The sequence below is a fragment of the Motacilla alba genome, chromosome 2 (assembly GCF_015832195.1).
Source record: "Motacilla alba alba isolate MOTALB_02 chromosome 2, Motacilla_alba_V1.0_pri, whole genome shotgun sequence".
NCBI classification, from domain to species: Eukaryota; Metazoa; Chordata; class Aves; order Passeriformes; family Motacillidae; genus Motacilla; species Motacilla alba.
Window position 1 is genome coordinate 10,546,496 of NC_052017.1, and position 14,408 is coordinate 10,560,903.

Consider the following 14,408-nt stretch of genomic DNA (forward strand, 5'->3'; position numbering starts at 1 on the left):
GCTGGCTAAGCTTTGAGAAACTCCTGCTGGACCACTGTGCCTGTGCTGCACCCCAGTGTTAGGCTGGGCCAACAGATGTGCAGGAGCCTGTGGAGATCATGTGGAACCAGCCATCATGATTAAAAAATTCTTTTATATCCTGAAATGTTACACTTGTACTTAATATCTAAAGACTTTTTCCCATCAGAGCACTAAGTCTGCTCACAACTCACAACAATGCAAGTTGTTCCACAGAAAGAGGGCCACTGGTTAGACAGGAGTAATAAGCATAGCACAAATGCCATGTGTGGGGGCCCATTTGCAGAACTGAGTGTTCAGGCTCTCTCTCCTGAAAACCCTGCAGCACACACTGAGCTTCCAGCCTGGGTGTGTGTCTCACCAGAGATATCACCAAAGAGCTGTCTTCTGCACTGCTTTGCTGAGGCAGAACATGACAAATTAAGGTTTCAGGGACTAGTTAATTTTTACTTTCTGAAGCTAAGGGACTGAATGAAGACAGGTGAGGAAGGAAGAAAAGCAAAAGACCGACAGAAAAAAAAGTTTAAACATATGGTATTCAGCTGTATAAAATATGACATCTTTAAACCATCCTCTCTGGAAATAAGACATTCAAAAGATCATGTTAACTAAGGCACAAGGATAGTGTGCTGTTTTCTTATTGAGTTCATCACTCTATTTATAGAGACTGCTCTGAAGGGAAAGAGAATATCAGCTTTAACTTCCTCTATCTAGCTTGGCAGTGTCTGGCCATTTTCCATCATGACCCTTTCTCATGCTTTCATTGCACTCAGAAGGTATCTCTTTAGTTGTGTGTATTTTGTAATGTAAAGGCAAAATATTTTCATGCAGACATATTTTTTTAGCAGGAAAAAGGTTTGGTTCTGTATTTCACACCTCCTCTCTCATCTTAACCTAATAGGTTTTTACAGAGCCAATTATGGTATATAATGATACTGCACTCAAGAAGCATGAAAAGAAAGATAGCTCCTGCTTCACACAATATTCAGCTTTGAAAAGAATTTTTATTGATTATGCACCACTGACTAGGAAAACTCAAGAGGTTATTTGTGTGTATCATTCATATTCTCTTATTCCATCTGATTTTTCTTTCATGGTCAGAGATCTGCGGATCTGTGAGCATGAACATGTGACCTTAATGTCTTACCTTAACCACCCTCAATAAAACAATGGTTAACTAAAACCACAAAATAAACATTACTTATTTGTCCTAAATTGTGTCTATAAAATTGTCTCTCAAACTCTAGAGAGTTTGCCTTGATGAAGTGAAAAAATGTAGAGATGCAAGTGTAAAACTTCCAGAGATCAAGCACAAGGGATGTGTGGACAAAGTTGGGCATGCACGGTGATGACATGCCTGTATTTATGGTGTGTTTTAGCCTTGTCACAATGAAGAAAATCTGTGCAAATATCCTTACAGCCAACCAGATTTTAAAGCACCTGGTCCTGAAACACCAGGAAACAGCTCAGTTCTGCCCAGATCTCAGTAGGAGCTGCAGCAGCCAAGAGTCATCATGGCCTGTAAAGCAGAGGCAGCCTAAACTCAGTGAGGGCCTCAGAAAGTCTGTGAGCCTGCTGGACTTGTGTGATCCTGGCAGCTGCCAGGAAATGTGAAATTACTTTATACTTTCAGGTATCTTTGAAATAGGAAGTCTTTGAAATGTGTCTTTTATGAGACCTCTGTGTAGCAGACATAAGATTACCTCTCTAATGGTGGCACATGTACTTCTATTGTGAAAATCAGACAAAGCAGGCAAATGACACCAAACTACACAAGATAAATACTGTAAGCAGCTGTAATAGAACAATCACAAGCAATTTTAGAAATGAAGAGCGCTAAAAGGAAAGGGGTAAGTCAGAGGATACACACAGGGAAAATGCAAAACTGTGGATCATTTTCAGTCTTGTTATTTCTCATAATGTCTTTGTTCTTGACTCTCCCAAATATATTCTTTATATTTGGGAGAAAAAAAGATAATAAATTATGGCTCTCCCATGATGAAAGGTTGGAGAATAATAACACTGAAAGGGGATGGAGTTAAAAAAAAAAAAAAGGAGGAAGGAAAATACAGTTTTTTGGCAATAGTTTCTAATTTATTTAGTAAGATTTCTATAAAAAGTCCTGCAGCTTTACACTGTAATGTCTCCCCAGGTAACTTGATTAATTGATTTTTGCAGTTTCACAGGCAACAGGAGACATTGTGATCTTGTATTTGCTTCAATAATTGAATGGGAGAAAGGAAAGCAGTGAGTGAAATACATTTATTTATGCACTATTCCTCAATATCCTGACTGCTCTTTCATGTTTTTCTCCTTTTGGTCATTATGCACAGTAGAGTTAACCTAGAGAGTTTGCATCATCAAGAGCATTTCAGAACTATAATGCATCACTAATAATGACACTGACTATGTCTCTGGGTCTTAAGGGCACTGCAGAACTAATCATCCAATACTCCACGCTACATTTGAAGAGATAATATTGTTCCTGTTGAAGGTTATTCTGCCGCCAAGCCAACTTCTAGGAAGGATGGGAAAGGACAGGTGGTAGGTGGCATCTTCATTTGTGCTGGCATCTTTACTACTGAATTACAATGGACACCAGATTATTGAAAAGTTGTGATATTAAAAGTAAGAATTTGCAATATCTGTACTGTAGCCAACTCCTGATTCAACTGATAGCTCTGAGACAGGCAGTTACTGTCTTCAGAAATGTTTAGTAAACATGGATTGCTTATGTAGAATACATTTTTGCTGTTCATCTGTATCACATTGATTGCAGGTGTTAGAAGGATTGACTTCCATAATTCCTGGAATACTTGAAAGCAAAATATCTTGAATCAGGAGCAGTAGGTAGGAACCCAGAAGCCAGAGCCATGGTACCTCTGTCCAAGGCCAGCTCTGACATCAAATGCAATGTAGGGCAGTCTTCTGCTGCAAGCAAGATGGCATTTTCATACACTAGATTCCCCAAACAAGAATTGGGAACATTTCTGCTGGGATTTTTAGGTTGATATTCTTGACTTTGGAATGATAAACTTGAAGCTATCAACAGAAATCACTATTTTCTCTCTCACATGAAAACACACTTATTTATTTTTAAATCTTCATGTAAAAAAATCTAGGTAAACCATGATTTCTCTGTTGCTGCTGAACACTCCCTGGCAGCTCACAGAGTTCAGGTGGTTAAAACCAAGGTCATTAGATTTTGTTGGTGTGTAACACCACACTGTAGAGAGAAGCATTGCCAGTGAAAAAAGTACAGGACTTTGCTTAAAGGCAAGATGAAAAGTTTGTGAAAGATGACTGCCATTGTCTTTAGCTGTTCCAGAATGAACATACTCTACTTTGCCCACCTAACTATCTGAAATAACTCTGAAATCCATGTCTGCTACAGATCTTACCAATGAGGGAAATTATTCCATTGATCTAATGACCTGACTTAGATTGATACTCAAATTCTGGTACTCTCTGCCCCAGTTAGCCAAGAATGGCATGTAGCAGATAATGTGGGCAGCCCATGGCAGAGACAGACCTAAGAACATACCTTTCTGAATCAGAGCCAGAACGTTTTAGGCCCTTTAGAAATCCAAATGATAGCAATAGACGCAGTTTTCAAAACAAAAATAAGGAAAATAGTTTTGGTGAGGGATTGCTTGGAGCTCTGCCTCCTGAAATGGGATATTACTTTTTTCTTAGAGACAGGGGTGTCTGTCTCACAGTGTGAGGCTGTGTCTCACACTGTGGAAACAAAAGCTCTGGGGCCTCATGCTGTCTGAAGAGGAATTTGACCAACATCTCGTAACTGAACGTGACTCAGTACTTTGAATCTGAGTCTGGAATGTTTCCCTCAAGACCGCTGCAGTGGTTGAAATCAGTGTATTGGGGACCATCAGCTCCCTCTGCAGACACTGGGGAGGTGTGTGCTGCCCTGAGCCTGTGCCTGTGGCAGCACTCCATAATGAGATCCCCAGGAATCATGGGCTCCTGCTAGAGGTACAACCTGGCTTCAAAAGTACCTGTGGCTGGTGATAATCTGCCTTGATCCCACAGCAAAATGGGGATGGCGCATTTAAAGATCAGGGACAGGCATAGGCTTGTAACGTCATGAAAGGCAGACAGGTTTAAGCAGTGAACAGGGAATGATTATTCACTGTTTCATGCAATCCCAGCACTAGAGACAGCAGGCTTGAAGCAATAAAAGGATGCACTTTTTGACAGCATTCTACATCACTCCTTATTCCTGGCTGTTGTTGAGATCAGAAGTATCAGTGGGCTCTGCAGAGGACTAGACAGTTCTGTTGATGCCTAAGAAATATGATGATTCAGGTGCAAGCTCTAGCAGAGTAAATTTTTGCTAGGGGCTAGAAGGATATACCAAGGGGAAGATCCCCATTTAAATGTCCTTTTCCTCAAAGCATTATTAACAAGTGCTGAAGACCATGTACAGAGCTAGGCTTCCCATTTCTAATCCTCTGTGATATTTCTTACATTCTTAGATGCCACTGCCTTCTGGGGATGAATAGGGTGGTCTTTTCCTTGCATGTTCAAGATTAGACCTTCATCAGAGACAGATGATTACCCGCAATTCTGTTCCAAAGGTGCATAGTGCCTTTGATAGGTTTTTCTAATATTAGTTCATTGAGCATAAAATGCAAAAACCATGTCTGTATGCTAATAATCAACTGTTGAAAAAGCAGGTGTAGTTAAACTGCATGGTTCCCTTTGCAAAGAAGGCCTAAGGGAATGTGAAACAGGATTTGTATCCATTTCAGCTGGTGGAGCTCTGCCCATTGATACAGCACAGTTGGGGAAGCAGTGCTCCCACAGGATGCTCAGTGAGCAGAAAGCTACAGGGATAAGCAACCTACTTCTCTACCTTGCCAGCATTCTCCTGGGCTTCTGTTAAATTGTTAACACAGGAGAAGATTTTTCCACTTGTTCAGAGCAAATCTCTGAAGCTCTTTAAAATATGGAATTATTCCAGAGGCACATGTGTGCTATAGGCTTTAGTGGGATTTAGGCCACTATACTGCAAGTGAACACAGAAATATGGATGAATTTAAATTAATTCATATTTTAAAAAAATATTTAAAGATTCAAATAGTAACACCTAAAACGTTTTTTGTGTACCAAGAAATAAATAGCTGCCTTTTCACTGGAGCATATGTTTGACCAAAGGGAGAACTGGGTAGGATGACCCTGAAAATAGTGATTTTTGCTGTTTCTCTTTCAGAAAACATAGCTTACCCTGTCCATGTGAGCTGTTTTACAGCCCACGCAGGCACAAAGCTGTCTTGGTGTTACAGTAGCAATAAGAAAATGGTGTTACAGTGTTTGGCTTGTACAAACTTCCTACATTACCTAAAAATAACTAAGTAGCACATTTGGGAACTATTACGCAGGAGGTGCCTGCACAGGCTCATCGTGTGCATAATATGTTTCCTCTGTGTGTGTGTATACTTCTCACAGGTCTTCCTGAAAATACAGCATTCCTGGGAGCAATTCTGAAGGATTTTCAGGATTTTTTTTTGCCTTTGCTCTTTGCCTTTGCTTTTTTGCCTTTTGCATCTGTAATTGCCTGCCTTTGCTGTGCAGCAGAATAGTGTGATGTCCATGTGATGCTCAGAAGCAGAAAATAGCAAGCTGTGCTTCTTCACTCCCCCAGCAGCTCTTCCCCTTGGTGGTGCACCATGACCAAACCAAAGCAGATCAGCGACAACAAGGGAAAACCACCAAATTCCTCCCACTAAGTGGCTCTAATAGGGCAACATGGCAGCATGTGTCTGGCTGGAAAAGAAACCAGTCTGGTAGGTGATACTAAAACATTGCTCATTTGGTTCAGAAAGCTTCCCTCCCTTTTTTTTTTTTTTTTTTTTAAATTCAAGTTGTGTTGGAATAGCAGGCAGGATAACACAGAAGAATTCCTTCTAGGTGACAAATGGAAGAGCTTACTGTGGGTTATTAATTCCTAACTGCCGCTCTTGGGCTTCCCGGTTTTGGAAGATTTCTCAACTCCTTCAAACCCAGCAGGACTTTTCTCCAGCTGTACAGTCATGGACTCAGACAGTTGGTTGAGGTGTAAGGGCCCAAGAGAATACTAATTAGCCAAGAGTTGTTAATTTTTAGGTTATAACTGGTTTATTTAAGCCTGTTTAATCAATTCTCAATTTGATGGTTCTGTGCAGGGCCAGGAACTAGACTTGATGATCCTCGTGGGTCCCTTCCAGCTCCCTTCTGTGATTTCACATGCAAACTTGCCAATAGTTGCAAAACCACTTCCTTTCCACAATTGCTCCTCCGCTGCAGAGATTTTATTTATGAACATTATTGTTCATCTATAGAGAAAAGAGACTGCTTACTTAAATTGTCTTCATCCTCCATGGTGGTAGGGCCAGGGCTCAGGTACTTGAAGGGTGCTATGAAGGTTGACAGTATGCTTAGTTTTTCTAGAAGAAAACAGAAGAAAAGATACTTATAAAATCAGTGCTCAGTCAATGCATTCACATCTACTTCACACTTTTTCTCAGGTTAATACATCTTGGTAAGTCGGTTTGGTTTTAGGACCTGAAGGAATGGCCTGAAGTTGTGTCAGTGAAAATTTAGGTTGGATATTAGAAAAAGGTTCTTCCTCCAGAGATTTTGGGCACTGACCCAGGGCAGTGGTCCCAGCACCAGCCTGACAGAGTTCCAGAAGTGTTTGGACAGTGCTCTCAGGCACTTGATGTGACTCTTGGGGATGGTGCTGTGCAGGGCTGAGGGTTGCACTCAATGATCCTTGTGGATCCCTTCCAGCTCAGCACATTCTGTGACTCTACAGTACCACCAGTTTACTGAACCTTGATGCATTTATTACAGCTGGCACATGCAAACACCAAATACATTCCTCCTGGTTTCTGACCCCATGTAGTGTTCATTGACTGTGCTTCCCAGCAGCAGTGCCCAGGCACTGCAGAGTAGAGGATGCTTGAACTGGTCCAGCTGGGAATGGGGGAGGCAGTCAGTCCTGGGAGAAAGGACATGAGCTCTAACGGATGAGATCATCTACTTCACTTGTTTCCTCCCCCTAATGGAGGCTGAATCAGAATTCTTAAGAGAAAACTCAGTGAGGGATGGCATAAAAGACTACCATGGTTTGTAATTCTACCAGTTTTTGATATGATTTTCAGACAACCCTTATGGTGTGCCCAGAAAGCTATTGTTCACTCAATAAGAAAACTATTTGAAACCCCTCTTATGCATTGATAATAAGTGATTTTAACTGCAGTTTCTATTTATCCTGCAGATAGTGCATGGCGGAGACATTTACTTCCAGAGCCATGGTCAGACTCTGAATTAGAGACCAGAGCAGATTCAGCAAAATGAGAACTCATACTGACTTTTGCTAGGTTAATATATGGCTCAGGATTTAGCTATAGGGAAAAGCTGAAGTTAACACAAACACTAGAAACAGATATAGATTTGTTTTACTTCCTTTGACAACTACTTTGTTTAGCTGAACATTTGTTTTTTTTTGGGCTGAATTCCTTCTTACACACTATGGAGACTTTATTAAGGACCAACAATAGCAGAGTGTCTACTTGACTGAAGAAACAGAAAAGGTGATCCACAGCTTTGAAGAACTTTGTTGCTATCCTAAAGTACTTCTCTGCTTAGAAAGCTTCAGCTATGGCAGAGGAAATAGGCAACTGAGGCTCAACTATTTCCTCAGTGAAAATGCTCTGCATCCTGCACATTGTGAACAACGTTGGCCTCTCATTCTGTGGTAGAAGCATCAAAAACAGACCAAGAATGTATTCTTTCAAGTGACACAAGAAAAAATATTTCCATGGGAAATTTCTTTATCATTGACAAAACATTTCTCTGAGTTTCCTCAAACTATCTGTCTGCTAAAGTACCACTGATCTAGAAGGTATTCCAGTGGAAGAGCTCTTTAAACTTTTTCAGCAGCACATCTGTTAGCTTTTTGGTCTGGTTCTCCCTACATTTGCAAACAATCCTTGTTTTTGTTAAAGACTGTTATCAGAACCCATCAAAAATGACTGCACATATTTGCCCTTGGCTGGGTAACATTACAGCTCAACTCCATTACAGGAATTCACTGTAAAAGCTGACTGCTCTTTGTTAAGTAAATACAATAAGCAGAATAAAAGATTGCCTGAAGAAAACCTTTTTCCGTCCAGAAACCTTTCAGCCCAGACTAATATATAATTAGAGCACAAATTAGCCTTCTTCAATTGCAATTTCATTATGGGATTGCAGTTATGTCAGGACCAAAAGAATGAAGCTATTTATGAACGCTATAGCCAGGAGATTTTTCTAAGTGAATTCTTTGACACTTTTTTGCTAAGACATTGCTCACTGAGAAATGTAGAGTCTCTGCACAACCTCTCACTGTGTGTGAGACTGTTGGGTTGTGATCCTGATAAAGGCTGGTATTCACTCCTGACTTCCTCAGCTGGTTTCTTTGATTGAAGTGAAAAGAGCGTAGGCTTTTGGGACCTAATCCAAAGGCTGCATTTGGTAAGGGAAATGCTTCATGATAGACACAGGATCAGGGCAGCCCTTGGCTGTAGTACCAGCAGTGACTGTTGTGTCTGGGTACTGAGATCCTAAAGTGTGTGTACTGCACCTGTGCCTGACTGCTGACAGCTGTCAGACCTTCAGGATTAACCCTCAGGACACTGATGTCACACACAAATCTAAATCTTCTTTGCTGAGAAAATATTCTCACTTCTCATAGGGAGTTAACCCATTAACCAAGCACTATGGAAGTGCTTTCTTGCTGCAGTGGCTAATGCTTACTCCTGCCACCAAACAAAATGCAAATCCATTTAGTTTTGCACTATACTATTGCTAGATAAAGGGATATTTTATTATTTAATTTTGTGTAATTGATAGGTGAAAGTTACAATGTGGATTTAAAATTCATCAATTTCAATTTTATTTTGTCTTAAGGGATCCCTCAACAATCTTAAGCTTTTATTGGTACTGTTTTCCACTTGTCCCCAAAGCCCTTGATGGTGACTTCACTTTGTGTGGCAGAGAAACAGGATGTGAAATTTGCTGCATGCTTAGAGCAGCGATGGATGGGATTGTGTCAACCAAACACAGGCAGGTGCTAATAACAGGACATACTTCTATCAATACCAATGATGAAGATTATAATTCAATATGTCAATCCACTGGCTAAACAAGGGAACATTTAGTGTATGTCTGGGAGGAGGAGGACAGGGTTTTGAGTAAGTTCAAAAGAGAAAAGCTGTAGTATACACACTGCACAGATGAATTATTTACCCAGTGAAGGAGGAAAAGATAAATGACAGAATAATTATTGATGGTGTTTACAGGGAAATAGTCAGGTTAGGTTTAAAATTATTGGTATTATTGTGCACTTCCATCTTTTGCACATTATTGCCTGCTGCTGTACAGACCATGAGGCACTTCAGCTTTATTACTAATGATGAAATTCAGTGTTTATTGTCAAGATCAGGAGACTTGGTATTCATACTTTATGGTCCCTATGTAGGTTAATGCCCATCATAATTACCCTTGTTTCCAGCAGTTTGATGAAATCTTATGAATAAGAAAAAAGGATAAGATTGGATTTGAAAAAATCATAGAGCAACATACCATGAAAACCTCCTCTCATTCTCTTTTTGCTTCCATGACTTTGCTCTTTTATTTATTTATTTATTTATTTTCAAAAGGAAGCAATAACAGGTAGCCCAAAACTAGAGCAGCTATTTTTACTTTATAATTGTAAATGCTCTCTGTATTGTCTGAGGAAGTTATTTTTCCTTAGGAGAAAGGATAGGTTAGGAGAGAGGGTTAAAGCAGAAAAAAAAAAAAGATATTTCAAAAACTCTTTTCTACAGAAATGCAGACTATATAACCATACGTTTATGAGAAGTAATACATGAAGGTATTATTGCTGGCATTACAGCTGTACCCAAAGGCTCTGATGCCATGAAGAAGAGGTTTCATAAGGGCCTACATGGACACAAAGAAAGCATTATTTACAAAGGAAATTGAGAGACAAAGAACAGGTATAGTGGAATTTATCTCTAGCTGCCCTGGAACACTATTGCAAGATGATAGCATCATATTTTGTAGTGCATTCACTATAAAAACAGTCTTCCAAGTGGAAATCTGCTCCAGTACTGTAAGCACAAAAATAATTTCTTCTGAAGAGAAGCCTATTAGGAAGGAAATTAGCCTATTAACCTATGAGGAAGGAAACCTCACTCTTCTGTTTTGGGATGGAAAAGGATTTCAGTTCACTCTTCCAAGGATATATTTTCCAGCAACAGTAAATAGTTAACACAGAATCAAGAACAGTGTTTCTACAGTTGCCATAAAAATAATTTAAATTGAAAAAACCCATGGAGCAAGATATGTGTTGCATGACATACAGAAAATGCTTTAGTACAAATGATTCAGCAAAGCCTGGCATATAAGGCAGGCAAGTTTCCACTAAAACCTGCTTTTTTTGTGAAGTTGCTCTTGCCCTGGGGATGCAGTCAGAAGGCTGGTCACAGGTGCTGTAAATACACTTTTATTGTGAAAACAAGAATGCACATACACAGCTATAAACACCTTCGTGCCCTTCATACCTATCAGTATTTGAAGGGCACCAGACAATACTGCTTGATCATCAACTCTAGGGAAGTTCTTTCACTCTCAATCACCAGAATAAAAGCAACAGGAACAGCAGGAGCACAACACTTTTAAAAATCAGCCCTTATGCATGTTGGACAAATTGTTTAGCTTTGAGAAGAGCAGACTGAGTGGGGTCATAACAGCAGCCTGCAAGCACAAAAAGAGCTGCTGCATGGAAGAGCAGAGTAAACTGTGTTCCATGTGCATTAACACCACTAGAAGTAATGGACTTAAATTGCGCCGAGGAAAATTCACTTTAGACATTAAAAAACCCTTCCTAACAGTAGGGATAGTGCAGTGCTGGAATAGCTTGTGTGGTGGGGAGGTGCTGAAGGGCTGCAGGGAGACAGCTGGAATCTGCAGGGGGTTGCACTTCCTTTATGGAAAGGGTCCATCCTTTCTACTCTCCCATCTCTACAGACTCCAGCAGAAAAACTTGCCCTGACCATGAGCTCCTGCAGCAGGTTCTAGCTCAAACTTGGAAAAGTGAGTAGCATTTGCTGGTATTTGCAGAGGTTTGTGGCATGCTCTTTTGCTTGGCAGCTAATGAGTACTATTAACAATTGTTTTTCAAAAATGTAACTTTCAAACACAAGAAGGATTCGACAGATGGATACCAGTGGTTTGCCAGATCAGTGTTAACAATGTTTTACTGAATTAGTGTCATTCTCATATTCAAATTGATTACCATAAACTACTTTACTCGTCAGAGGTCCCTTCAAGAGTATTCTTTCAAAAACACAATGTGGGCATTATAAACCAGTCCTAAGTAATTAATTTGGTTTGTGTAGAGTATGAAATTACTCAGGAAGGGACAAATATGATGCAATAGTGTAAACTCAGCTTCAAAATCTCTTGAATAAACCCTTATTTTTATTTCTCTAAAGCAGTATTTGCAGCTACTTTAATAGTTACATTTTTACAGTTGTGTTTAGACTTGATGTATTTTGAAAAGGAGGGGGGATACAGGAAAAAGAGAGCCTGCACATCAGGAGATGATTCTTTATCTTCCTTCCCCTATCTTAGTCAGTTCAGGCTTGGGCTGACACTGACTGACAGGATGAAGAGATTCTTAACGCAAAACAAAAATATGGCAGATTTCTGGAAAAAATACCAATGGCTTTAAACCACTTACTGGAAAGGCACACAGACTTCTAAATTATGGCTTGTATGGCCACCATGCTGCATCATTTAATTTAAGCAGCCAGTTTGTGGGTAGGGATTTACTTGCATGGTCTCAGAACCAGTCCTTACAGCTGAGTTTGAGAACCAGCTGTTGAAGCAAAAGTTTCTGAGTGTGCAGGGCTTAACAGCATTGCCCAAGTGCTTTTTGCTTCACAGGCAAGTAGGCAGGCTCTGTGTGATGCTTTTATACCCACACTGACAAAGCTGACCCCATGAATTACCACCACAGTTCCACTGGGACTGGGAGGGTCTCTGTCCACCCCCTCCAGCCATGTTTAAGCTGGAAATGTGGCTGCCCTAAAACCCTTCAGAGGGCTGATGTTTCTACAGACAGAGCAGCAGCTTTGGCTGCTGCAGGAGCTCCAGTTTGGTGCCTTGCATGGGATAAATTCAAGCCTGCATATATTTGCAATGGACTATTGGCACATGCCCATTCCTGCTTGGTTTGTGTTTTCCTCTCTCAGCCCCACACTGTGCAGTTTTAAACTGGAGCCCTGCTGACATCATGGACCCTTGAAAGCCATCAGTCAGTGCACCTGGAAGAGCATGCCTGGCTGAGCAGTCCAAGGGGGAAAAAAGAGCCTTTGAACTGGAGAATATGAAAGGGTTAAAATATGTGTGACTGCTCCTGTCTGTGATGCTCGGCACCCCTGAGAGCATGGCCTTTGAGGTGGACAGATACTAAAGGTCTGCTTCTTATAATTGGTTTTTAATCCAGAGCATTTGCTGTCATATCCCACCCTGGCCCACGTGGGAACTGTTAAGGAAAGCTTTCCTTGGAGGTAGCAGAGAAATACGCAGAGAGAAAAACCTTCTGGTTGAATAGGATTTCTGACTGGAACAATTTTCTTAAAAAACAAGGACAAAAGGGACTATTCATATTAAGCAATTTAGGTTTTAAAAGGAAAAATAAAGGAATTAATCATTACTTTATTTGTTCTCTGCTCCAGCAAGGACCTGAAACAAAGATGTAAAATATCAGACAACATTGTTTTTAGTCTGATAACTAAAGGGAAGACAAAACCAGGGATCATTTTGGTAGTTAGCATTTTAGGAGAATGTTTTCAGCTGCTCAGAGCAGGTTGTGCCTCGAGTTAGAAGTCAGAGGTGTGAACCTGGAGCCATGAAATCTTCCTCTGAAACAGGGCAGCAAGCTGTTCGGTACGATGCAGTGCCCGAGCACCTGCTTCTCTGCCTTGCCTGGAAGTGGAACATGGCCTGCCAAGTGCAGGGGTCTTCTGTAACTAGATCTACTTGCTGCCTGTATAATTTTTTTAAGTAGTTCTTGGATCAGATAATATATTTTTGCTCTATTCTTGTTCAGTGCTTAGCAAAATGGGTTCTGTGTCCAAGACGAGAGCTCTGAAATGCAATTATATTAAATAGCAAGGACAGTTTATGGCATTATGATACTGCAGAGAACATTGAACGTGAAACATCAGTTAGCTCAGGGGCCTGGCAGCTGGACTAATCCTCTGTGCATCCTATCCCAGCTGTCTGCTGACCCAGAACTGCTACCTTGGAAAGCTTTTGGGGAAGCTGTGTGAAATGTTTTACCAGGGCCAGTGCAATGCCTAACAGGCAGTGGCAGGTCCATGCCCTGTGCTCTGGCCCCTCTGCAGCCCTGCATCCCACCAGTGCCTCCACACAGGGCTGCACTCATTTACTCTGAGGCCAAAGTAACTTCTGGCTTATCATTTAGGAAGCAGAAAGGACCAGCAAAAACCCCGTGCATGTGATTTTATGGATTCATTCAATACAGTCTGAGGTGCACAGGGACATGTTTAATTGATCACATCATGCATTAGGACCCCATTTCTTTCCACAGTGGCATGTCATGCAGCTCTCCTGCATTTCTGGAATGGAGACAGTGGGGTTTAGCTGCAGATTTATCATGGATTCAAATAGGCACTTGCACGGACAAATCTCAGGGGCTGTACTTCGGTGCTCTGTACCAGCCCACTCCAAGCTCCTTCACCATGGAAGACTCTATGGAATGAAATATGTTGTGTTGTGAAATATTAGTTTCTTATTACTTTCAGTAAAGAGCAAAGTAAGTAAAAACACAAGGTGGTTGATGGATTTTTAATAAGAAAGGCAATGTGTCTGTGTTTTGTTCTCTGTTAGATTCCTTGGAAATCAATTTGAAATCTAGTTCAGCCTAGTAAAATTAGATCTAAAACTATTTAATTTTGTTGCTAGAGTGTTTCTCTCTCCTGATGCCTTGCCTGAGGACACATAGAGATAAAAACTCTTGAGTTATTATCAGTTTATGTGAATCTGTCTGCCTGTGGAGTGTACTATATTATGTATTTCTAAGTGATCTGGCTGTGGCTTGGAAAGGGCAGTTTAAATTCCACTTCTTAGCAAGCTTCTTATGCTATTTGAACATTCATTGTGGAAATATTTTTATTTTGCTTCCTATAAACTATGACATGCTTTTATTTCCTCTTCTTTTTTTATTCCTATTTTTTTTGGGATGTCATCACTTCAGAAAACAGGAGAAACACAGAGAAAATAATAGCATGAAACCCACCTGTTCCCAA

General features: G+C 40.6%; 1 protein-coding gene across 3 annotated transcripts in view; it reads right to left on the minus strand.

The window, feature by feature from the left end:
* Positions 1-14,408, minus strand: part of ADARB2 (adenosine deaminase RNA specific B2 (inactive)) — a 305,595-nt gene that overhangs the window by 103,886 nt on the left and 187,301 nt on the right. For all 3 annotated transcript variants that reach the window (XM_038130039.1, XM_038130040.1, XM_038130041.1), the window contains exon 2: positions 6,378-6,464. In XM_038130039.1, the coding sequence (XP_037985967.1) occupies positions 6,378-6,464 (87 nt within the window). The remainder of the gene's footprint in view (positions 1-6,377; positions 6,465-14,408) is intronic.